The 27,416-nt window shown below is 48.5% G+C and overlaps 1 protein-coding gene across 1 annotated transcript in view; it reads left to right on the forward strand.

Annotated features, from left to right (window-relative positions):
* Positions 1–27,416, forward strand: part of WWP1 (WW domain containing E3 ubiquitin protein ligase 1) — a 100,729-nt gene that overhangs the window by 28,680 nt on the left and 44,633 nt on the right. Inside the window, exon 2 of the mRNA XM_077270778.1 lies at positions 14,812–14,897. Within this exon, the coding sequence (XP_077126893.1) occupies positions 14,831–14,897 (67 nt within the window). The 5' untranslated portion in view covers positions 14,812–14,830. The remainder of the gene's footprint in view (positions 1–14,811; positions 14,898–27,416) is intronic.

Genomic DNA, 27,416 nt, shown 5'->3' on the forward strand with positions numbered 1-27,416 from the left:
TGTCTTGCAGCTGCAGGGACTTGAACATAATTTTTCGAGCACGCCAAAGATACTCTGTTAGCGCCTGAGCATGCTCAGATAACACCTCGTTCGCTCATCTCTGCTTTATGGAGAGTGCAGTTGTACGTGGTGTCACGATTTCTACATTATTTTGTATTTGCGCTTTGTGGACGGTTGATGTTCAGCCAGTAATGGAAACCTCTCCGCTCTGTTTTCTGTTTTGAAGATGCACTTTTTAACGTTATTATGACCTATTGTTAAAGTACGGCATGGAGGCCAATTGGGGTTTCAATGTCATCCTCTCTTTCCAGCAGTTCCACTGGTTTGCGCTATATTTCGGTAATTTGGACGCGTTTTTGAAAGCTTCTGAATTCAAAGATTTTGGATCCATCACTCTTCAAAAACAAATCTGCTCTTGCCGTAAGCCCTTGTGATAAGAGCGAGCACTGTCTGCATCTAAACAGTCTCTAGAAATGTTCACCTGACAAGTGGCAGGCACCCATGTACAGAGGAGACGTCTGTCACCAGGTTTTTGGTTCCCTATCTGAGCGCAGCATGATGTGGGGGCAGAGATCCTGATTCCAGCAATGACGCATTACTGGGTGCTTGTTTCCGCTGGAGCTCTGCGGTGAGCTCCGGCCATGTAGTCCTCCACGTTTGAGATTTCTCTAAACCCGTCCTACATTGCTGATTGAGTGCTTTGCCTTCACTGTAAGCTGACAATGGCAGGAGCAGGGTTAGGCCACATTCATATGTCTGTGTATTACTCTCTGGGCACGGACTGATAACCTAAGGGCTCATTCACATGTGCGACTTTCCCACTTAGGAAAAAAAATGGACCTATTATTCTAATCAGTTTTTCTCATATGTGGAGGAATAGGAAGAAAATAAAATAAAAATCTCCACCTACTTCTTTTTAACAGTCCATGAAAATCTGACCGCTCTTGGATGTCATCCGATTGCAGTCCTATTTTTTTTTTTTTTTTTTTTTTTTCCCTTCATGGACTCATTGACTTATTGCTGATTTTGCGCTGACCCTCTGATCAAAATCGGACTTTTCTCAGGGATTTTCAGAAAATCACAGGCATGTGAATGGCTTCCTAGACTCGCAGCTATGAATTCTATCCGTGAAAACCATGGGAAAGCAATCATGCGTGAAAATCTGATGTGTGAATGAGCCCTAATGTGTGATCTTCAGTTTCTGTAGAATGGAGGCAGCAAGCAAAGAACTAGGTGAGATTTTTATATGGGGCAAATCCCCCCCCTACAAGTCTGTGTGATTAGTTTATATTATCAGTTCGGGCTGACGCTCCCTTTAATTTTCTTTTATCATGTTGATGGGTCTTGACTCTGCCGGTGTAATATTGGACCCTGTGGGTCAGTACTACATAGCTGTAGACCCCCAGGTGGACTGTATCCTCCCCCACAGGGCTTATCCACAGTGGGATACCTCTGGCTGAATCCACAGCAGCACACACCATAGCGGATGTCACTGTGGCAGTGCTGCGGACTCGTCACACTTTGTCCTTTGCAGCGCAGCCTGCGGTGAGATCTGCAGGAAATCTTCACATGTTGTCCATTGCAAATGGGTTTAATGTTTACAGTCAAGGCCAAAGGTTTTGAGACTGACACAAATCTTAGCTCAGTTTTCTGCTTCAGTGTTTTTAGATTGGTTAGTCAATGTTTCTATGGTTCCTGATTGGTGATTAATGAACATGCTGGGAAAGGTGTTATCTTAGCATGCTCGGGTGCTAACCAAGTGTCTTCGGCGTGCTCAAAGAATATGTTCAACTCCTGGCACCTGCGTGTGTTCTGGCTGTCAAACAGCCGCGAGACATGCAGCTGCGGGGACTATCTAACATATTCAAACACGCCGAAGACACTCAGCACGCGAGCATGCTCAGATAACACCTTATCCCAGCACATTCATTAATCACTATTCCTTGAGACATGGTCTTCATCATGCTGGAGAAAGCAGTGTTCCCCAGATTGCTCCTGGATCATTAGAAGTTGTTCTTGGAGGATGTTGAGATCCCATTCTTTATCCATGGCAATGATCTTAGGGAAAACTGTGAATGAAGCCCCAACATGGATGAAAAGCCCCCACACATGAATGATGTCAGGATGCTTCACGATTGGCATTACTGGACTCATGGTAGCACTCGCCTTCTCGGAATAACCATTCTTCTAGATGTCAGAGTCTGAAGGGGGCTTCACCAGAGCATCACTTTACCCCGGTCCTCTGCAGGCCGGTCATTGTGCTGGTGAAGCCCTGGTCACCCTTTCCTCTGCAGGCCGGTCATTGTGGTGGTGAAGCCCTGGTCACCCTTTCCTCTGCAGGCCGGTCATTGTGCTGGTGAAGCCCTGGTCACACTGCTTTGGACATTTGGAAGAATGATTGTACAGGGAAGGAAAGGTCCCGGATCATGCCAACAGGAAAGCATCCTGAGACCATTCATGTGTGGGGGCTTTTCGTCTCGTGGAGTGGGCTTACACACAGATCATTGCCATTAATAAAGAATGGGATGTAAGCATCGTCCAGGAGCAGTCTGGTGATGAACTCGGCTTTCTCCACCAAGATGGAGACCATATCACAAGACAAAAGTGATAACGAAGTGGCTTGGTGAGCAAGACATTGACAGAGAAGTTGTGATCAATTCTGAGCCCTGATTGGGTAAGAATGGGATCTCAGGTCATCAGTCAGGATCTGGCCCCGAAGGCGAGACCAGCAGTCAGGGAGAAGGCCAAAGTCTGAAACTAAGGGCCAGCACTGTAAGTATTGATTGAGTTTTTGCAGAAACTTGATACGTTAGTAAAAGTTTATGCAATTTGTTATTGTACATCATTAGTAAAAGTTTGAAGAACTTCTGGAACAGGTATCATGGTTCTTCAATGACAATTGAAACATCCGACTAAAGAATTAAAAGCATTGAAGCAGCGAAGGGTGTGAGAACCAAAATGTGTGTGGTCCCCAAGGATTTGTCCCAGACTGTGGATCCTGCTGGTAGATCCCCATCATCTGTCTGAGCAGCAGAGACTGGAGGTAGTGATTGTCCCATCCGGCTCCCTGTATCCGGTGACATCAGAGTGACAGGCCCAGGGAGGAGGTGCGCAGAACGCTGCTGCTATGGACAGCACAGACCCTGGAGACGCCGTCCCCTCCATCTGCCGCACTGTGCACCATGCGGGGGACGCTGGACCTCGGTACTGACGCATTCTTACCTTCACTATATTCTGTGCTTCCACTCACATTCATGGATGATATCAGAGCCGAGGCGAAAACTCTTCATTTTATTTTATTATGAAACGCTGGTTATAATCTTATGAGATTTTTCTGTGGGTATAGTATATTATAATATTATATTGGGGGCTGTTGGGTTGGGGGGTAACTTTAGATTCTAGGAATGCCCCTTTAAAAGAGGAGTAGGGGTTAAGAATCTCTATAAATGAACCCGGCGTTGTTTCTCCCTCACTATAATGGTGCGTTATGGGTCCGGACATGGCGCGCTGTACCTAGTATTCTCCTATAGAGATGACCGCGTACCTCCGGCACCGAGTGCCCCATGACGGACGTGACGGCCCGCTATACAGTGGTGATTCTGAGAAATCCTACTAATCTCTTGTCGGTCGTCTTTTTCTTCTAGTCTTGTGAGATTTCACTTTATTGTTTAGCTTTGTGCTGGATTACTGGGATTTGTAGATTCTGGCACATATTCAGGCTAGGTTCACACACGCCGTGCCCTCGGCTCCGCACCAGCACACCGTGCTCAATGCTGGGGCGGAGGACAGACGGCGTCAGAAGTGACTATGGCAGCCTCATAATAGTGGCTGATTCTGTTGGAGTTTCGGGGAGTTCTGTTTTTTGGGTGATGTCAACAGAAACCCCTTAAGCATTGTACATGTGTGGACTGGGCGTCTACGGCCCCCAAATCTGCTGGAGACGAGGGTTTGTAGTGCACTCCAGTCCCCCTGTATACCACCCCTGACCCCATTATCCCAGTATGTAGTGCACATACACTGTAGAGGCCACATGCATACTCCGTGTCACTGGGTTTATTCTGTAGGTACATTATACATCATGGGTTGGTGTGCGGCCGGCAGATATCTCCCCCCAGTGTCCGGTACACGGGAGCGCTCACTCTGCCGGGTGCTGCTGTATTTTGTGTACGACTTATCTCAGCTGTCCATGCCGGGGCCTTTTCTCTCCTGGTTTCATCTCTTGAGTTCCCCTGTGCACATTAAGGTCCGTTTTACACGGACAGACCAACGGCAAGACACAACCGCTAATCAGTACTACTTTACTGATCGGTAGTCAATGAATCACCTGTTTACACAGGCAGACCAAAGTGAACGATGTGCACTGAGCAATCTGTAGTAGGCCGCTCGGTGCGCACAGGCTGCCACTGTTCTCGGCAGAGCGAGACCTGTTTACACAGAACGATGCTGCTTTATGCTGCAATAAAGATCATTTCACCCCATGAAGGAACGTTTTGCTTGTTCATCGGGTGATCGGCAGCCTGTTTAATGGTGAAGCGAGTGTTTATAACAATGCTCGTTCACTATTGCCTTACAGTGTGAATGCCCCTTTAGACTGAACCTGTTGATATCGGGGGTCTGATGTGTATCATTGTGCAGGACCACCCAACCATCTAAGGTGTACAGCGGTGTCCTGCCTGCCCCCAGACTGCAGATGTGGAGGAAACAGTCAGCACGTTGGATTCTAACATGTCTTTTTCTTAGTTCCCATGCACGATACGTCGCTGCCACAGGTGTCTGACAGCGTTGGGGCGGTCTCCTCTCAGGACCACCACCTATGTCTGAATTGCCCCCTTGAACAGAGGCCATGTTCACGTATCGGTGCCGGGATTTGAGGTGTAACTCTCCTTTCATGCTTATCCTGGAGTAAAGCCTGTTCTTTCTGTCCTCCTCTTTCACAAGTGTAATTATATTTTGGTGCACATCTCGCTATGAACTGTCCCTGTTCTCCTCTCTGTAACTTGCCAGTAAACTAATTTCGAGTGGTCCGTTCCTCTTCATTAGCATTCTGCCAGCACTATAGGTGCATGAACTGCCTTCCCTTCATTTCCTAGCATGCATTATTTATTTTTTGAAGTCCTAAATGAAGTAATGCTATCCTCTAACTTTTCTGAAGTGTACCCCTGAACTGCATAGACAGTGGTGCACATAGACTATAGACCCTGTATACCTAGCAGGGGGTTTATTCCAAAGTACACCAACACGTCAGAGGCCAGATGGACGCACTCGCTCTTTGTCAGGTGAATCGGGGATTGTGCATATGTTTAGCGCATGCAGTGGGGGCTTTCTGTGTAAATCCACCCATGACATATTTGGCACTTTTCTTTCTCCCCTCCCCCCACTTCTAGGTAGTTATTGGCGCACAGTCAGGGGGACACGTATTTTGGCATGCCATAGTCTAATGACTGGGGGCTACTTACTGCCTCCTTCTGTAGCCACAGACTATCGGGTAGTGAAGTCGCTTTTTATGGTGGTCCCAATACTAGCGATTGTGGCTGATTTCTGCTGACTGTAGGGATCCAACCAGCATCAAACATCTCCTGGCCCCTGTAATGCTAAATCATTGATGGACCTGATGACTCCCGTCAGCCCCCCGCATGCTATAAATATGGCCCTCACCCTGGTGCCAGAACATGAGCTGGCCTCACACGGGAGGATATAAATAGGTGGCAACACTTCACAACAACTGAGTGTTTGTTACATTGGAGCGGCCCCCTGTGATTATACGGTGGGCAGCGTGGGCTATTCATTGCCTTGTGCATGCACACACATGGGGACGTCACCATTGTGGTCGCTACTGGGGCACGTGAGAGTATGGAGGGGTCGGAGGAGGATGGAGAGGAGCGCGCACACTACAGGCCCCCAGACAGTCACTTATTACACGGCTGTTTGATGCCAGTTATCATTGCATGTGGGGCAGGGGGGATGAAGACATCAGAATGTCACTTACAGTTTTGGGGGCCAAAATAGAGAAAACGGCTAAAATTGTTACCTCCATGTTTATTGTAAAAGGTTTGTTTTTATATTCCACTACTACAAAGGGCAACAATAAAATATACTTACAGGATTCTGTCAGCAGAAAATGACTGTTCAAACCAAGCACAGTACCTTGAAAAGAGCAAGGCGTAATAATGATCTTGCCTTTAGGCCACATTCACATGTTCAGTATTTTACATCAGTATTTGTAAGCCAAAACCAGGAGAGGGACAATCAGAGGAAAAGTATAACAGAAACACGTCCCCACTCCTGTATTTATCGCCCACTCCTGGTTTTGGCTTACAAATACTGACCGTGTGAACGTGGCCTCAGTGTCCAAATCCATTTGCCTTTTTCTTCTTTTTATAGATGTGCTAAGAAGGTATTTGGTGCAGACTTGACATGACCCATCAGTACTGTCCGCCTACCCCGTTACTTGTCTTCTATATATCCGCGCCTCCCTCTTCTTTGATTGACAGCTCTAGATTTTCAGGAAACCAGAGGAGGGCAGAGATAGCTGGTGCACCATGTAAGGCAGAGGTAGAAGTTGCACCAAGGACCCCATTAGCAATGTTCAATAAAGAACTATTTTGGACAAAAGCATCAATGGATTTGGACACACGGACCCCAGTTCAAGACGGTCGAGAAGGTGGAGCGGCAGAGCGCGATGCTCCAGATTCATTAAGAGACTTTTGCCTGTTAGTGAATCATGTGAATCAGGATGTGGCGCATGCCTCCCATGTGTGCCTTGCTACAAATCCTACTCGAGTCCCTACTGGAATAAGATATATGGCAAAAATACTATCGGACAAAAAATTTGAATGAAGAAATCAGTAAAAAAAAAAAAATATCGTAAGCTGTAAAAATAAGTGTATATAAGCATGCTTTTTTTTTTTTTTTTTTACAGTTAAGGCTGCTTTCACACTAGCGTCGGTATGGGCCCGTCGCAGTGCGTCGGGCCGACGCATGCTGTGAAAGAAAAGCACAACGGGGGCAGCGGAAGCAGTCCTACGACGCTTCCGCTGCCCCATTGTAAGGTCCGGGGAGGAGGAGGGCTTAGTTTCGGCCGCGCATGCGCGGTTGAAAATGGCGTACTAGACGCACAAAAAGACGTTACATGTAACGTTTTTTTGTGACGGCGGTGCGCCAAAACACGATGCAACCGTCGCACGACGGTTGCGACGTGTGGCGATACGTCGGAATGTGTCGGTAATGTAAGTCTATGGGGAAAAACCGCATCCTGTAGACAACTTTGCAGGATGCATTTTTTTCTCCTAAACGACGCATTGCGACGTATGCAAAACAACCCTAGTGTGAAAGTAGCCTAAGTATATATTTCCTTTTCATGCTGCACTTTTTTATTTTTGTTTTTTTTTTTTTTACTTATTTGTGTGTGTATAATATAAAATCTCCTCGCCTGTAAAATATATATCATTCCTGAAGAAAAAGGTGAAGTTTTGGGTGGGCCGCTAGTCACCTGGGTCATGACAGGGTTAAGTGTTGGATCCGAATTGTGTAAGATAATAGACAAATTTTATATATATATATATATATATTTAAGGGGTACTTCCGTCTTTCTGTCGGCAACTTCCGTCACGGAAATCCCGCGTCGCTGATTGGTCTTGCCAGCTGCCTGTCATGGCTGCCGCGACCAATCAGTGACGGGCACGGTCCGATTAGTCCCTCCCTACTCCCCTGCAGTCAGTGCCCGGCGCCTGCTCGCTCCATAATTCCCTCCGGTCACCGCTCACACAGGGTTAATGCCAGCGGTGACGGACCGCGTTATGCTGCGGGTTACGCACTCCGTTACCGCTGCTATTAACCCTGTGTGTCCCCAACGTTTTTACTATTGATGCTGCCTATGCAGCATCAATAGTAAAAAAATCTAATGTTAAAAATAATAGTAAAAAAAAAAAACTGCTATACTCACCCTCCGTAGTCCGAGGATGCGCTCGCTCCTTCCGCCAGCTTCCGGTCCCAGAGATGCATTGCGAAATTACCCAGAAGACTTAGCGGTCTCGCAAGACCGCTAAGTCTTCTGGGTAATTTTGCAATGCTTCCTGGGAACGGAAGATGGCGGCAGCCGTGCGCACATCGCCAGCGCGCCGTTGGATCCCAGGAGGTGAGTATGTAACTATTTTTTATTTTAATTCTTTTTTTTTTTTTTTTTTTTACAGGGATATGGTGCCCACACTGCTGTATACTGCGTGGGCTGTGTTATATACTACATGGCTGCTATATACTAGGTGGGCAGTACTATATACTACATGGCTGCTATATACTACGTGGCCAGTACTATATACTACATGGCTGCTATATACTGCGTGGGCTGCGTTATATACTACATGGCTGCTATATACTACGTGGCCAGTGTTACGTACTATGTGGGCTGTGTTTTGTACTGCGTAGCCTGTGCTATATATTGCATGGCCTGTGTTATATACTACGTCGCCTGTGTTATATACTACGTGGCTGCTATATACTGCATGGCCTGTGTTATATAGTATGTGGGTTGTGTTATATACTGTTTGGGCTGTGTTATATACTGCGTGGCCACTGTTATATATTGCGTGGCCTGTATTAACGCATCGGGTATTCTACAATATGTATGTATATAGCAGCCACGTACTATATTATTATAATAATAATAATACTAATCTTTATATTTATATAGCACAGGCCACATACTATTTGTCTGCTATATACTACATGGCTCCTATATACTAAGTGGCCTGTGCTATATACTATGTGGCTGCTATATACATACATATTCTAGAATACCCGATGCGTTAGAATCGGGCCACCATCTAGTGTATGTATGTATGTATGTATATGTATGTGTGTGTATATGTGTATATATATATATATATATATATTTTATTAATATAGGATTTGGGCAATTTTTAGGACTTCCATTTCTCAGGAACATAAGTTGTGTGAGTGCAGTATCTGGTGCCGGTGAGTTGAGCGCCTGCAGAATCCAGTGTCAGCAGTTTTTCTGCCTTGCCATCATTTTCCTCTGTTCTCGGGAAGTTCTCTCGCTCGCTGGACGTCTCTGATCTTGTAGGGCTTTTTCAGGCTTTATGTTTACACTTCCCGTTCCAGTGCACAGAGCACATGACTGATGGGTGGTACAGGCTGGAGGCAGATACGTAACGCATTTCTACACATCTCTATATATTTCTATATATATCTAATATATAAAGCTGAATGTGTGTATGTGTGTATGTATGTGTGTGTATGTCCGGGATTGGCATCTGAACCGTCGCAGCTACAGCCACAAAATTTTGCACAGTCACACGTCTGGACCCTGGGAGCGTCATAGGCTATGTTGTGAGGTGAAATTTTAACCCCGCGCTTTCCAATTCACCAAACAATTTGGCCCCTATCTACATAATGGGGAAAAAATGAAAGGAAAAGTGTTGGAGGCAAATTAACAGCTGCCAGATGTGAACAAGGAGGACTTAAAGAATGAGAGCGATGGCGCCAAAGAGTATATACTGTACAGTTGCTAAGGTGGGGCCCCAACATGGGATAATCACCACACCACCACGGGGATATGAACACAAACACAAAATGCGCCACACACTACCACGTGCTTGAACACATATACGACCCTCAGCGCACATTTCACCACACATACACCAACCTCGCCACATAAAAGTCGAAACACAAAAGTCACCACTCAAAACTCGCCACGCGCAAAACTCGCTACATGCAAAACTCGCCATATGCGAAACTAGGCTCACGCAAAACTCGCCACACGTGCAAAACTCACCTCATGGAAAACTCACCTCATGCAAAACTTGCACACACAGAAAAATTGCCACATGTACAAAAGTTGCACCACATGCAAAAGTTGCCTCACACAAAACTTGCACATACTCAAAACGCACCACACATAAAACTCGCCACGCGTAAAACTCGCCATGCACAAATCTTGCTGCACACAACTTGCTACACTAGCCTGTCACATGCAACTCGACACACAAAAAGTTGCTACACGCATGTCGCCACACACAACTCCTCTCACAAAAGTCGCTACATGCATGTCGCCCTAAAACAGACACAAGTCTGGTATTGTCCTTCAAAAATAAAAATCTGATTAATAAGCAGACAAACTACAAGAGCAACAAATGTACCATATAGGAATCCGGCAGCTGTCAGTCACATGACCTGTCTACTATGTGCGTGTGTGAGCTAATATATACTGCCAGGGGGTGGGCTTCCTGTTGGCTGGGGATTTATCAGGCTGCCAATAGCAACCAATCACAGCTCAGCTTCTATTTTGCTACAGTTAATTAACCTGACCTCTGATTGGTTAATATAGGCAACAAAGACATTCTCAGTATAACAAAGCTAATATATGTTGTGAAATGCTTCTATTAGCTTAGTTTTTGCCTTTTAATAATTACATTTCTATCTATTTGTTTTGTGGTTTTTGTGTGCAGAATAAATTTTTGTTAACACATTCTATTTTGCTAACAGCAGTCATTAACCCGGGCGAAGCCGGGTAGTACAGCTAGTGTGTGTGTGTGTGTGTGTGTATATCTATATATATATATCTATAATATAACGCTGGGAGCGTCACTCTGTCCGAAGCCTTTATAGACTGCGCAGGCGCGACGCTCCTAGCGTTACATTATAGTGTCAGGAAAAAAAAAATGGCGCCGGAAGGCGCGGACTGCCGGGAGCAGGGGGTCGGGAGCAGGGGGACACCGTCCAATATTTCCGCCCTGATTATGCTGTGGCACTTCATGCCACAGCAATTTGTTACGCCCGCCATTCCTTTCCGGCGCCATTGTCTTGCTCCTCCTGGTGCCGGAATCGGCGCCTGCGCAGTCCGCGCTTTCCGGCGCTATTTTCTTGAAGACACATTGCAGTGCGTCTTCAAGAAAATGGCGCCGGACAGCGCGGACTGCGCAGGTAGGTGCCGATTCCGGCACCAGGATGACACAGAAAATGGCGCCGGAAAGGAATCAGGTAGCGCAAGTAACAAATTGCTGTGCCATGAGGCTGTGGCACTTCATGCCACAGCTATTTGTTACTTACGCCACCTGATTCATTTCCGCTGCCATTTTCTTGGTCCTGCTCCCGGAATCGGCGCCTGCGCAGTCCGCGCTTTCCGGCGCCATTTTCTTGAAGACACATTGCAGTGTTTCTTCAAGAAAATGGCGCGGACTGCGCAGGCGCCGATTCCGGGAGCAGGACCAAGAAAATGGCGGCGGAAATGAATCAGGTGGCGACAGCCGCCGCACCCAGCACAGCCACCGCACCCAGCACAGCCACCCACAGCCGCCGCACCCACCACAGCGAGCACAGCCGCCCACAGCCACACACAGCCGCCTACAGCCACGCACAGCCGCCGCACCCACCACAGCCACCCACAGCCGCCGCACCCACCACAGCCACCGCACCCAGCACAGCCGCCTACAGCCACGCACAGCTGCATACAGCCACGCACAGCCGCCGCACCCAGCACAGCCGCCGCCCTGAGCACAGCCACGCACAGCCGCCGCACCCAGCACAGCCGCCGCACCCAGCACAGCCGCCGCACCCAGCACAGCCGCCTACAGCCACGCACAGCTGCATACAGCCACGCACAGCCGCCGCACCCAGCACAGCCACGCACAGCCGCTGCACCCAGCACAGCCACCGCACCCAGCACAGCCGTCCACAGCCGCCGCACCCAGCACAGCCGTCCACAGCCGCCGCACCCAGCACAGCCGCCGCACCCAGCACAGCCGTCCACAGCCGCCGCACCCAGCACAGCCGCCGCACCGAGCACAGCCGTCCACAGCCGCCGCACCCAGCACAGCCGCCGCACCGAGCACAGCCGTCCACAGCCGCCCGCACCCAGCACAGCCGCCGCACCCAGCACAGCCACGCACAGCCGCCCGCACCCAGCACAGCCACGCACAGCCGCCCGCACTCAGCACAGCCGCCCGCACTCAGCACAGCCGCCCGCACTCAGCACAGCCGCCCGCACCCACCACAGCCACCGCACCCAGCACAGCCGCCTACAGCCACGCACAGCTGCATACAGCCACGCACAGCCGCCGCACCCAGCACAGCCGCCGCCCTGAGCACAGCCACGCACAGCCGCCGCACCCAGCACAGCCGCCGCACCCAGCAAAGCCGCCGCCCTGAGCACAGCCACGCACAGCCGCCGCACCCAGCACAGCCGCCGCACCCAGCACAGCCGCCGCACCCAGCACAGCCGCCGCACCCAGCACAGCCGCCGCACCCAGCACAGCCGCCTACAGCCACGCACAGCTGCATACAGCCACGCACAGCCGCCGCACCCAGCACAGCCACGCACAGCCGCTGCACCCAGCACAGCCACCGCACCCAGCACAGCCGTCCACAGCCGCCGCACCCAGCACAGCCGTCCACAGCCGCCGCACCCAGCACAGCCGCCGCACCCAGCACAGCCGTCCACAGCCGCCGCACCCAGCACAGCCGCCGCACCGAGCACAGCCGTCCACAGCCGCCGCACCCAGCACAGCCGCCGCACCGAGCACAGCCGTCCACAGCCGCCCGCACCCAGCACAGCCGCCGCACCCAGCACAGCCACGCACAGCCGCCCGCACCCAGCACAGCCACGCACAGCCGCCCGCACTCAGCACAGCCGCCCGCACTCAGCACAGCCGCCCGCACTCAGCACAGCCGCCCGCACTCAGCACAGCCGCCCGCACTCAGCACAGCCGCCCGCACTCAGCACAGCCGCCCGCACTCAGCACAGCCGCCCGCACTCAGCACAGCCGCCCGCACTCAGCACAGCCGCCCGCACTGATGGGGGCGCAGGATGGAGCAGCACGTGATAGGATGGGGGCGCAGGATGGGAGCCCATGACAGGATGGGGATGCAGGATGGAGCAGCACATGACACGGTGGAGCAGCACATGACAGGATGGGGGCGCAGGATGGAGCAGCACATGACACGGTGGAGCAGCACATGACAGGATGGGGGCGCAGGATGGAGCAGCACATGACACGGTGGAGCAGCACATGACAGGATGGGGGCGCAGGATGGAGCAGCACATGACACGGTGGAGCAGCACATGACAGGATGGGGGCGCAGGATGGAGCAGCACATGACACGGTGGAGCAGCACATGACAGGATGGAGACCATATACCAATATAAATGCTCGCCACCCGGGCGTAGAACGGGTTCAATAGCTAGTATATATATATATATATATATATATATATATATATATATATATATATATATATATATATATATATATATATATATATATATATATATATATATGAAACTGTGGTTAGATGTTTAATATAAAGGACTGCCTGAACTTCCTAAAAAACTTATTATAGTTTGCCCAATCTTAAGAGTTCAGCATGGTCTCAAGTTCCACAGATCCATTTCCAGCTCATCAGAGCTGTGTGTACAGGGGTCTGATTGCTTGTTTCAGTCGCTAAGCCAGCCCCCTTGTATTACTGGCGATATGGAGATAGAAGAATAATGTAAAAGGGAGGGGGCGGCACGTAAGACTTTTTGCACTTGTGGTGCACGTACCAACTGCAGGTTAATGGCCGCCGTTTATAGTAAATCACATTGATTCTGGCAGTGGCCGGCTGCTCAGTATTGTTTATTGTGGTGACTGGCACCCGCACCACCGGGACTTCAGTAATGTAGAGAAAACTTCTGCACTATACAGTTCCTTCCATTCTAAAAACTTGCTCTAACCAGAACCCAGAGCGACCCCATAGTAATCAGCGGAGACCCTGCTCCCGTTTGCATCAGTTTCTCAATTTTAGTTTTTTCCTTTTATTCTGTTTCTCTTCCTTAAAACTGAACAAACAAATGGAATGCGGAACATCAAAACGGACGTGTGAACGTCGCCTTAGTACCAAATATCCAGCACCATATGGAGTGGTATAGCCATAGTGTCACTTGAGTAGACCGTCACATACTGTCTATCATTATTCTCGTCCTTTTACACAGTCAGATAAGCTGCCTTTACAGTCCGTAAATCCCATCTTAGCACCGGCGCTAATTTACGAACATTTACATGTTGTGATTATAAGGGTTAGTTTGATTGTCCCAATTTTCATTCTCTGTAGTTTGCCATCTACTATTTTTAAGTTGGAGGTTCTACTTCATTGTAATTCTGCCAGCACTATAGGTGCTGTAACTTCCCATTTCTCACTTCCCAGTATTGTCCATTGACTTGCCTTGAGCTGAAAGTTCACCTTTGTTGTTCCTGTATGCAGTGTGGCAAATGGAGGAGCAAAGAGCGGCGCCAACTTCCTGTAATCCCTCTGTAAGACTTTTCTGCTGGAGACTGATGACACCCGATAGCAGGCAGTGAACAGCAGATTTTAGAGGAGGAAGCATCTGTGGTGCATGTTCTTCCTCATTCCTGATTTCTGCAGGTTATTTTTTTCCTAAGGTTCAGGCCTTATTCATACGGTCCGAGTATGGAGCACGATGCACAGACTGCCGGTCGGGTCCCCTGACCTGAACTTGATGGCCTATATGAGACTATTGAGTTTGGATCAGGAGATCCGCAGACCGTACAACACAGACCTCTGAATTCCGGTTAAACATTGATGATTCTCGGGCCCACGGTAACTTTTACTTTCCGTCTGTTAAAGGATAATGCCTCATCCTCGTGTGCTGTGTGTCAGTATAAATGCTGTGCGCCTCCATGCTGCTGCACTTTGCTGTTACTTCTGTACTTTGAGACTGTCGCAGATGACTGGATTTGCACTGGGAGCCGTTGTATTCATAGTGTAACCATCCTCACATTTTTCCTTCATGTTTTGCAGGCCTGACCTGTAACCTGACATGGCCACAGACTCACCAGGGCCGGGTAATAGAACTAGTCACGATGGTTTACAGCTGCACGTGACAGGTAAGGTGCAGGGACGTTTCCGGGTCACACACCTTAACAATTCTACTCAGATGTAACTTTTACTGGATCAGTCGTGTGATGAACTATTGGGGTCCTTGTCTCCCACTGGAGGAGCCCCTGAAGTGCTGGGAGGCCATTAGTGGGTAATAAGTGATTGATTGCGATCCCGTGTCTCAAGGTAAACTTTTCTGTCCGTGGATATCATGTGTTTTAATTATTTTCAAATTCTAAATGTGGATGCAGATGGCAAAGAACTTGCAGCACAAATCATTTTTCATACTTGCCGACATTTCCTTCTTAAAATATCAGTCTCTCTCTCTCTCTCTCTCTCTCTCTCTCTCTCTCTCTCTCTCTCTCTCTCTCTCTCTCTCTCTCTCTCTCTCTCTCTCTCTCTCTCTACTGCCATGTTGGTACTCCTCTGAAGCCAAGCTACAGCTTTAGCTTCATGGAAGACCATTGTGTTCACTATATAGTGCAATACAGTGTATTGGAACAAATATATATTTGGAATATAGAACAAATTCCTTACAGATGCGTAAAGGAAAAAAAAAATATTGAATCTTTTTCTTACTTTTAAAAATTCAGGCCCCTATTCATCAAGACCAGCTTGATGGAGGTGCGTGCTGGAGTCAGAGGCGCACGCAATCGGGCTCATCTGAAAGTGGGGTTTGCCTTTGCTTTTGAGCTCTGTCCACTCTCTGCCAGGCCATTGATTGACAGCCTTCCTTGTACACTCTGCATAGGCAGAAAGCTCCATATTAGTGGTGGGGGATGCAGATTGCCAGAGCTTGTGGAAATCGAGGACTAGATAGCAGAAACTTGTGACTGAGAAATCTAGCAGAGCTGCAGCTGATGAGAATTTTATCAAAACTACAGCAAGAAGCCTGGTAAGTGACCCAGAACTGGAAACAGCTCTCTGGAACAGTCAGAGGAGGAGACGGGAGCTTTTCACTGTCCTCATCTGTACTCCAGCCAGGGGCATAACTACCGCGGTCGCAGGGGTCGCAATTGCGACGGGGCCCCAGTGCTTAGGGGCCCGCCCAGTCCAGCAGACTGGGCGGGCCCCTAAGAACTCTGAGTTACAAAATGGGCCGCCGGCCCTTTAAATAAATCTTCTTTACAGGCCCTGGTGCGCGTGCACTCTCTCAGTGCATGCGCGATCACGGGTGGGACTGCACTTGTCCCGCAGCAGAGCCCCTCCACCGCAGAGAGCCGCACACCACAACTATGGCTGCAGCTGCTCTGTGCGCACAGGACCTGTGATGAGGTCACAGGAGGGGAGGAGTCAGAGTCACATGATCAAGGGCTTCCGTGTAGTGTAGGACAGTAGTGCAGTGCTGGTTGTCATCGTGCTGGAGGAGGGTAAGCTTTTGTGTGAGGTCAGGAGGGGTTTGTGTGGATGTAGCAGAGCAGTGTGTGTATGAGGTGTACAGAGCGGAGCCGTGTGTATGAGGTGTACGGAGCAGAGCCGTGTGTGTATGAGGTGTACAAGGTGGAGCTGGGTGTGTATGAGGTGTACGGAGCGGAGCTGGGTGTGTACGAGGTGTACGGAGCGGAGCTGGGTATGTATGAGGTGTACGGTGCGGAGCTGGGTGTGTATGAGGTGTACGGAGTGAAGCTGGGTGTGTATGCGGTGTATGGAGCGGAGCCGTGTGTGTATGAGGTGTATGGTGCGGAGCCGTGTGTGTTTGAGGTGTACAAGGCGGAGCTGGGTGTGTACGAGGTGTACGGAGCGGAGCCGGGTGTGTGCGAGATGTACGGAGCGGAGCCGGGTGTGTATGAGGTGTACGGAGCGGAGCCGTGTGTGCAAGGTGTACGGAGTGGAGCCGGGTGTGTACGAGGTGTACGGAGGGGAGCCGCATATGCAATGTGTACGGAGCTCAGCCGCGTGTGTAGGAGTAACTGTGTGGCCATTATACTGTAGGCAATATCATGTGTGGCCATTGTACAGTATGGAGCATCATGTGTGGCCATTGTACAGTATAGAGCACTATGTGTGGCCATTGTACAGTATGGACAGGGGCGTAACTACCGCGGTTGCAGCGGTCGCCATTGCGACCGGGCTCGGCAGGTCAGGGGGCCGGCAGGTCAGAGCAGGGCCGGACTGGCCATCGGGCACTTCTGGCAAATGCCAGAAGAGCCGGTGCCAGTCATGGGCCGCTCGATCCGCCTCCCCCCGCCGCCGCCGACTCACCCCCCCTGCCGTCGCATTCAACTATACCGGCGTCTATGACGCCAGTACAGTTGAATGCAATGACGGAGGAGAGAGCGTCTACAGATGCTCCCTCTCCCATCATTCCCCGCTCTGCCTCTGACACTGCGGGTGCGCGATGACGTCATATCATCGCGCACCTGCTGTGTCCCGGGCAGAGTGCAGCCGAGCCTGTGACCGGAGCAGGAAGCAACGCTGGCAAGAGGAAAGGTAAGGAGAGTTTTTTTTTTTTTTTTTTTACTCGACTGTGGGGGCATTCTCGGGGGGGGGCGCGAGAGATGCGGGCTGTGCTGGATAGACCACTGTGCGGGCTGTGCTGGATAGACCACTGTGCGGGCTGTGCTGGATAGACCACTGTGCGGGCTGTGCTGGATAGACCACTGTGCGGGCTGTGCTGGATAGACCACTGTGCGGGCTGTGCTGGCACCCAACACCATGTTGCAGTGCAGGAGATTCCTCCTGCACGGCAACAGTCCGAGGCGTATCTAGGGGAAGGGGGCAGCCGGGGCACGTGAGAGACAGGAAGCAGCTCCAGTCATCACGATGAGACAGCTTCTCAGTCTGTATTTTTCCCCCCTCATACATCTCATGTACCTCTGAATGAGATCGTATTTAAGAGAAAGCCAAAATAACCCCGGGACAGAAGGCGAGAGCAGGGGGGAGGTGCGGACAGAGCCGCTTTAGTCAGGAGAAGCTGAGGAGCTGCAGCCGGTTTACATCAGCCACCCCTGTACCAGAGAGGAGATTGTGAGTTGTATATATGAGCTGGTATCTCTGGGGTGTGTGTGTGATATCTGTAGTGTGTGTGTGTGTGTGTGTGATATCTGTAGTGTGTGTGTGATATCTGTAGTATGATGTGCGTGTGTGTGATAACTAGTATGTGTGTGATATCTGTAATATGATGTGTGTGTGTGTGTGATATCTGTAGTGTGTGTGTGTGTGTGTGTGTATCTGTAGTGTGTGTGTGTGTGTGTTATCTGTAGTGTGTGTGTGTGATAACTGATGTGTGTGTGATATCTGTAGTATGATGTGTGTGTGTGTGTGTGTGTGTGTGTGAGACAGCGGCGTAACTACCACGGTCGCAGCTGCAAGCGGCTCTGGCAGGTCAGGGGGCCGTGTGTCCCCTTGAGCCTGTCTCCCTTATGCTTGTGTCCCCATGTGCCAGTCTCCCTTGCCCATTAGTCCCTGTGTGTCCCCATGTGCCTGTCTCCTATGTCCCCTTGTGCTTGTGTCAGTCTCCTTTGTCCCCTTGTGCTTGTGTCAGTCTCCTTTGCCCACTAGTCCCTGTGTGCCAGTCTCCCTTTCCCACTTGTCCCCGTGTGTCCCCTTGTGTCAGTCTCCATTGCCCACTAGTCCCTTGTATCAGTCTCCCTTGCCCACTATTCCCCGTGTGTGTCTCCCTTGCCCACTATTCCCCGTGTGTCAGTCTCCCTTGCCCACTAGTCCCTTTGTCCCCGTGTGCCAGTCTCCCTTGTCCACTAGTCCCCGTGTGCCCCTTGTGTCAGTCTCCATTGTCCCCTTGTGTCAGTCTTCCTTGCCCACTAGTCCCCTTGTAACCTTCTCCCCTGCCTCCTAGCCCCCATGTGTCCCCTTGTGCCTGTCTTCCTTGCCCCCTTGTGCCCTCTCCCCTGCCCCCCTCGTCACCATTTGCTCGTGTCTTTTTCGCTGCCCCTGTATGGAGGGGCTGCATTATACTATGAGGGGGGCTGCATTGTATTCTATGGGGGTTACATTGAATTTTATGGCGGGGGGGGGGGGCATTTGGAAGTTCGCACCAGGGCCCATAACTTTGTAGTTACGCCACTGACTCCAGCTGCACTGATATCAGAGCGTACATTTGGAGTCCAGATGATGAGTGCTGGGTCAGCACCTGTCTCCTCACTGCAAGTATGTGTTCTCCAAATGAGCGTGTTCTGATATCTGGAAAATAAGCTGGGGAAAGCACAGGAGAGGAAACCACTTACCGTACATGTGTTTTTGTTTTTTTTTTAACTGGTATGACGACAAATCCCTTAATAAAATGATTTGCAAATTTCATAACTTTCCATGGTGGACCAAATTGTTTAAAAAAACAAAAAAACATGAACTTTCTAAATGAATGGCATCCAAGTAATGCATAGCCAGAGCTGCTTGCTATAATGGCTGATTAAGTGGTAGCCCTGGCCCTTACTAGGCCGCCTCAGAACCTGTGAGCAGAGCATCTGTTTTTAGTAGTGACAGTACATGTTGTTTTTTTTATTTAATTTTTTTGGTCCTCGTAAATGCAAAGGCCCTGAATCCTCCCCTATGTGCCGATCTCGGGGGGCACACTCTGCCCTCCGCATGGCCATTAGTAAATGTAAAACCAGTCTTGGTCACTCATTCAGGAATGTTAGGATTGGCGTAAGTTTCTGTTCCAGGACAATAACAATAATCTACATTAGTTTTCCTGGAACAGTGACTCCTATTCTTTAGAGCAGGTAATCTTCCGATTAATCATTAAATGTTACAGGAGTGCATCTAGAAAATGGTCTAAGGGCGCAGTCAGACATCTGTGCAAATCAGTGCGAGATTGGAGCACAATGCGCGGACTGGCTGCGGGTCTCCCAACCTGAGCGTGACCACTGCCAGTCCGTGCATTAGTGGCATGTGCTGCAAATGATTGGCACTGACGCCCGAGTGAGCCCTTACAGTGAACTGTGTGTGAACCAAGGCTTTGGAGACCATAGTCACCATTTTTTTTCATATAAAAGCCCATACCCCTCAGGGGTATGCAGTTGTCATTTATCTCCCAATTCTTCCATGCACATGTATGCTTAGTTCTGTCAGGCGTCCATATGTTTTATGTAAGGAGAACAGAGTAAGCCACTGCCAGACACTTTTCCAAGGTCTGAGTGAAAGGGTTGTCTGTCCAGCCTATTTCCGGAGATTGATAGGATAAAGTGTGTTGAAAATCAACATGCCCAATCCTTCATATGTTGGCAGAGAGAAGGGAAACCATCTTACTCATTAGACCGGTGACCTACTTTAATAAGGAGGGGGTTAGTCATGGGAACCTTGCGCTAAAGAGTTAGTACAGAAACTTTTTTCAGTCCATCTCTTGAAGCCTCAGCCATTCCCTACACAAACAGCTCGGTCCTCATTATTCAGAGGCAGGAAGCCTTTGTTGAGGTTGCATCGTTGGGGCTTAGGGAAAAAAACTAATTTCAACGTTTAAATTTTTATTTTTTTTTTTTTTACTTACAAACCCAACATGTTTTGCTGTAAAGGAAAAATTAGCACCTACAATAGACTAATTTTTCCCTCGTCTGGGAACACACAAGTACAGTAGCTTGTCAAAGCCTGAAGTGGACCCAGCAGGAATTAGACGTAGAAGACGTCCTTCCATTAGATTTCCAATTCTTGCTCTATTCATTCCTAGGTTTGCTTTTTAAAAAAGCAAATAAAAAAAACAAGTAGAATAGTTCCTCTTCTAACCCCTACAGACAATGAATCACCATTGTACATGATTTAGGAAAGCCAGGTAGGACAGGGTTAAAAGCTAGCACTGGAGATCCTGCTTGTGCCTGGTGAGCTATGTCTAGTGCCAGGTCCTGCTCGGTCAGCGGGGTAAGCTGAGCAGTCTGTGTGTTGGCACTGTCTGGAAGCTGGACGCTTCTCTGGGGTTGTGGAGCTGCAGAGAAGTCAGGGTTGATTTACAAACTGTTTCAATGATCCATATACACATCGCTTTTAAAGATGGATCTGTGAGACTCAGAGCAGGTCCTATTCTATTTTTGCCATTACATCTATGGGGATCCAGGTAAAACAGATGAAACTGGGAAGACTGTTATGATGACCTGGTGGTTAGGAGCACTAGGAATGACCTAATGAGCAAACTAGTAATACAGGACAAGCTCTGGGAAGTGGGAGCTCTGCTGACCGCAACCCCTAATCCTATCACAACAACTAGAAATAGCCGTGGAGCGTACCTGACTCTGCCTAGACGCCTCTTCACAGCCTAAGAGCTAACTACCCCTAAAGATAGAAAATAAAGCCTAACTTGCCTCAGAGAAATTCCCCAAAGAAATAAGCAGCCCCCCACAAATATTGACTGTGAGTTAAGATGGAAGTCACAAACACAGGAATGAAATAGGTTTCAGCAAAGGAGGCCAGACATAACTAAACAGACTGAGGATAGAAAAGGTATCTTTGCGGTCAGCATAAAAAACTACCAAAAAACCACGCAGAGTGTGCAAAAGAGACCCCCGCACCGACTCACAGCGTGGAGGTGCCACTCTGCATCCCAGAGCTTCCAGCTAGCAGGGCAAAATCATGATAGCAAGCTGGACAAGAAAAACAGTGGTAAACAAATAAGCTAGCAGGGACTTGGCTTTTGCTGGAGTAGACAGGTCATCTGAAAGATCAAAGAAAGAACTGAACCAGTACTAGAACATTGACAGCTGGCATCAAGTAACGATCTAAGTGGAGTTAAATAGAGCAGCAGCCTAGAACTAAACGAGGTCAGCTGAGGAAGGAACCTCAGAGCCAGCAGCTCCACTCACAGCCACCAGAGGGAGTCCATGGACAGAACTCACCGAAGTACCATTCATAACCACCGGAGGGAGTTCGAGAACAGAATTCACAACAGAAGACACTTTGTGCTCCGTCCACGATTCATCCGCTTTTAACTGATACATTGTTAAAGGGATTCTCCACCACTCGGACACCCCCTTCTCAATTCCTGTACTCGCCCTTTATGTTGGCAGCCTGAACTCGCCTCCAGTTCTCCTGGGACACACATGACATGGGCTGCAGGGCTCATGTGGCAATCAGCGGCCGCTTCCTTCAGGTGAAACCAACCCCCATAGTAGTGAGAGCCGCTGCTGCTTGCGGCATTTACTTCCGACGGTCACGTGTGCCCCAGGAGAGCCGGTGCCAATGCCGCCATAATGGTACCTGCATTGGAAGCAAGAACGGGCTCTTTTTGTTTTATATTCTGAGTAGTGGACAACTCTTTTAAGAGTCAATGGATAAAAGAAAGTTTAGTGAGGGGAGGAAAAAAGCATGCAGCTAGGATGACACCTGAGAAATCAAATAGGTCCTTTTATCTCGGAAGGGAACACTAACCCAGGTGTGTAAATGTAACCTAACAGGGACGGACATATCAATCGGACCGAGATCAGAGAGCAGTGCTCGGACTGGCTGGTTGCTCTCCCGACCCGAATGTGATGGCTGCATAGAAATACATGAGGCTGTCACGCTCCAGTCGGGAGAGCCACCAGCCAGGCCGTGCACTACATTTCGATGTCCGTCTGATTTTAAGGGCCGTCTGACTGCGCCATTACAGTGCGAGCATGATTATCGTACTCCAGATCCATCAACTGGAAGTCTAAAGATCTAAAGTGTGAAAGGTCCTGAAGGGCAATAGTGAAGCTTCCTCTGATGTTTACTGCTAGTTATTCCGGACTCTGTGGCCCATATCGGCACAGTGTTTCTCGGGGCAGTCGTGGCGACCCCAGCTTGACCACGATCCATGGTATTTGTTATTGACCTGGCATAAAGTTGAAGGTTGCGCTGTTCTCTTCCATCTTGATGTCCTGTCAGGCCTTGTGGTGCGTTGTCACTGGACAGACAACCCTTTCACTCAGACCTTGGAAGAACAATTCTTTTTAGAAGATTTGATTTCTGCTAGGGCAATAAAGGTAAACTTGGTGCGGATGGTTCCTGTGGATTGCTGTACAGCGAGTGCTCAGGAAATCATCTGTTTGTGACGTCGTTTCCTCGGTACATTTCTGCGTCTCTGATCGCCCCTTACCCTGTAGCCGCACTGACGAGACGCACTTCCTCATTCTCTATGGAGTAAATATTTCTGACGATTTGTCGGCATGTATCTCGGTGATCTTCCCTTTATAATGGAGGATGCCATGACTCTGTCCTGGATCTAACTCTGATCTGTGTGCGGCACAGTGTAGGCTGTGTTCAGACGCTGCAGATTTTTACTCCGTCCGCACAGTCTGCAGCACGTTGCAGCCCGGGTTTTCCATCTGTTCTCTGATATGTGGCAGAGCACACGGTGTTTTATCAGCTCGCTCCATGTCTTCCTGCTCCGTTCTGCCGAGCACAGCAGGTCTCGCTCTTATTATTTCCTGCTGGACTTTTAACAATAAAAGTTGACTTTTTTGAAAAGGAAAAAAAAAAAAAAAAAATTTTTTGAAGCAAAATAAAGTGTCGCCCATCCTCCTACCCTGTCGCCATCGCTGGTTGGTAGGAAATGGGGGGCAGATTTACTGAAGGGGTTATCCTGGACTTATTTTTTTCCTATGGGGCAAAACACTTATCGGCAGGTAGTGCCCTGCGAAGATCTCTGCTGGCTCAGTTGTCATGGACCGTTCCCCTCCTGCCGGGGATTCTCCGGCTTCCTGTGACATCTCGTCAACAGAGCAGCTTCATCTCTTCTGCTCTACATTGTGTAAGGGGCGTCTCTGCCATTGTCATGCTGATTGACATCCGCGAGTTGGGGAGTTGGCCAACAATCAGCATGACATTAGCGGAGACACCCCATCAACAGAGCGGAAGAGAAGAAACTACTGCCGACCTGACGTCATGGATGCCTGAACTGTGTAGGAGAGAAGCTGTACAACGTGGTGTGAACATGTCCTAATCCTCACACACAAGACACCCAAAATCCAAACCTGCTGTATGTATAAAATACCACATTTATTTGTTTTAAAGGGGATCTCTCCAGGATTTTTCCACCTAATTTGAGAGCAGCATAATGTAGGGGCAGAGACCCTGATTCCAGCCATGTGTCACTTACTATTCTACTTGCTGTAATGTTATTAAAATCACAGTTTGATCAGCAGGAGATTATCACTAGAAGACTAGTAACCCTGCGACATGTAGTCGTCCTCCACTGGTTGATAGGAATCTTTCTGCCTATGCACAGTGTACACATAAAGCTGCCAATCGGTATTGTGTGCGGGGCTATACAGAGAGAACTGGTAGATCTGCAGAGAAAGCAGTGATTGCATCCAAATGACAGCAAGCAGGATAGTAAGTGACACATCACTGGAATCAGGGTCCCTGCACCTACACTATGGTTCTGTCAGATGGGTTGGCGAAAAGTTGGTGACTAATTCCCTTTAATGGAGGAAAGTTTGTGGTTTCTTCCAGGATCTATGCCTAAATCTTGGGTTGTTCCTAAACATGTGGGCTTGGACTTGTGGAACCTGCAGGGAGTGCAATTCCATCATTTTGGCGTCGGTTTCTCCAGACCTGAGGTTCATGGTGAGGTAGAAGAACTCTATGGATTGACACAATAAAATATGACCTCGGCTGCTTGTGAAAAGCTTGACTACTGCACCTCATCAAAGCTCCGGGCGTAGCAGGGCTCGGCACTGAGACCCGGGCTTTTCTATTCATTCCATATGGCAGACGCCATTTGTCTAGAAATATGTAAGAACATCTTTTTACTGGAAACGGCGAGATCCACAGCGGGCACTTATCTCAGGCTTGTGATCCCATCTCCACCCCTGTTTGATTTGGCAGCCGCCTTTATCCTGCTACCGGCTGATACACTGACTTGTTACAACATAGCTCGTTCTGCCCTTAGATTTACTTCATTAGTTTTCCTATTAAAAGCTCAGGAAGATACAAGAGTGCGTCTGTAGAGCATTAAGAGGCGTGCAAGCTCGGGAAATTAACATTATAGGTCTCCAGTTCATGGCCACCGACTTGGAAGGATTAATTGTTCCCATCATTGAAACACTGTATGTATGACCCTTCAGTGATTGGCACCCTGATATTGGAAAATAGAAGGCAGCATGGCATAAAGAAGGAGAACCTCAGCAGAATGATATATACGTTTATGGGAAAAAGTGCAGTATAACTTACGTTTTATTAATTGAAGTCCTTGATATTTCTATGCATACAAGTCAAGTGGGCGGATCTACTAATGTTTGACAGCGCTCTCTGCATGCACATTCATAGGATATATAAATGTCTCATAAGGATATGTCCCCGGAGTGGGGCCTGCATCCATCTCCATAAGGCCTCCCCAATTCCCCATTCCGATAACCAGAGAGTGGAGAAGTGGAAGCGCATGCGATACGGGAGCTGTAAATGCAGGCGAGAATATTTTTTCAGCTGTATTCACAACCCTGTAGAAATGAATGAAGACAGGCAAAGGATGCATCACCATCTCTGCCCACCGGTGCTTGGACGACAGCCAGAGCGACGGATCAGGGGAGCCCCATTTTGGAAAAATGTGCAGGTTACAGAGGTCGCACCCCTAATCTATCAAATATTTTATGGCGTGTCTCCACTAAAAACAATCTTATAAGTATGCCTTTGGTATGTACTGTGTAATGGCTGTGTCTGACCATGTAAAACTGCTCCAGTTCAGTCTCTGCATATACCACATTTACTGGCCAGGGGAGGAAGCATTAGTCACTTAAAGATAAGTGAGTATACAGGCAGGGGCTCACAACTGCTGCTTTCTGTGGGGGAATACATTTCCCTGCCTGTGTTATCACAGGAGTGGCTGTTTCAGCTGCGTCTCCAGACCCTTCAGCCTGTGATGTAAGAATTCCAGTGGCCGCTGAGTTTTTATTTCTCATGAGCTCAGAAGTGTGGAGACACAGCAGAAGCACTCGCTGCTGTAACAAAAGCGGGAAACCTGCTACCTCAGGAAGGCCATGCTGTTTCATCTGTGTACTTACTTGTAATGTAAAGAAAAACTGACATCCATAAACTTTAAAAGGTGGTAAGGACTGGGATGGAGTCCTGCTCGAGATAGCTTCCTATAGGAATTACATGACGAGAGCAATGTAGGACAGCAGAAAGTCTTCTTACATATCCTTGTTACTTATGAATAGTAGAAGACTTATACTTTACCCATCATTTCTATAGTTCATATTTGGGAACTTTTTGACCACACTGGTGAAGACTCCTGCTCACCAGGTACTAGTGCTCGCCCGGCTGCCCTCTGCTTTATCTCAGATAGTGGTGCTTTATTCTGGATAGTAACTTCTGAAATCAAGACCAGCTTATAGGGCATGATCGTGTATCTTACGGGATCTGATGATTTCTGCTGCGCTTGGACTTTGCTGTACTGTAGGCCAACATGATCCACCTGCTTTTTTGGACCAAATCTGCAGAAATTAGTAGCATTTATGTGTCGATCTTGACTAAAACTATAGGTTTTCCACCAGTACAATTAGCAGAATACAGTTGGTACGGAAAGTATTCAGACCCCTTTACATTTTTCACTCTGTTTCATTGCAGCCATTTGGTAAATTCAAAAAAAGTTCATTTTTTATCTCATTAATGTACACTCTGCACCCCATCTTGAATGAAAAAGAAATGTAGAAATTTTTGCAAATTTATTAAAAAAGAAAAACAGAAATATCACATGGTCATAAGTCTTCAGAACCTTTGCTCAGTATTGAGTAGAAGCCCCTTTTGAGCTAGTGCAGCCATGAGTCTTCTTGGGAATGATGCAACAAGTTTTTCACACCTGGATTTGGGGATCCTCTGCCATTCTTCCTTGCAGATCCTCTCCAGTTCCGTCAGGTTGGATGGTGAACGCTGGTGGCAGCCATTTTCAGGTCTCTCCAGAGATGCTCAATTGGGTTTAGGTCAGGGCTCTGGCTAGGCCAGTCAAGAATGGTCACAGAGTTGTTCTGAAGCCACTCCTTTGTTATTTTAGCTGTGTGCTTAGGGTCATTGTCTTGTTGGAAGGTGAACCTTTGGCCAAGTCTGAGGTCCAGAGCACTCTGGAAGAGGTTTTCATCCGGGATATCTCTGTACTTGGCCGCATTCATGTTTCCTTCAATTGCAACCAGTCGTCCTGTCCCTGCAGCTGAAAAACACCCTTATAGCATGATGCTGGATGAACTCATATGAACTCGAGCCTGGGAACTTTTCAGAAAAGTTCCCACGGTCGAGTTCATATGAGTTCATCCAGCAGATGGCGCATCACCGCGACTCAAGGTAACTATAGAGCAGGCGCTGGTAAGCCAGGAGCAGGGCACGTCACATCGCTGATCTGACACAGTGCTCTGCAAAGTGTCAGATCAGCGATCTGTCACTGTACAGTTATGTCCCCCCTGGGACAAAGTAAAAAAAGTTAAAAAAATTTTTTTTTTTAAATATGTAAAAAAAATAATAAAAATAAATAATTCCTAAATAAAGAAAAAAAAAAATATTGTTCCCATAAATACATTTCTTTATCCAAATAAAAAAAACAAACAAAAGTACACATATTTAGTATCGCCGCGTCCGTAATGACCCGTCCTATAAAACTGTCCCACTAGTTAACCCCTTCAGCGAAAGTTTATATTTTC

Source organism: Ranitomeya variabilis, chromosome 6 (genome assembly GCF_051348905.1).
Source record: "Ranitomeya variabilis isolate aRanVar5 chromosome 6, aRanVar5.hap1, whole genome shotgun sequence".
NCBI classification, from domain to species: Eukaryota; Metazoa; Chordata; class Amphibia; order Anura; family Dendrobatidae; genus Ranitomeya; species Ranitomeya variabilis.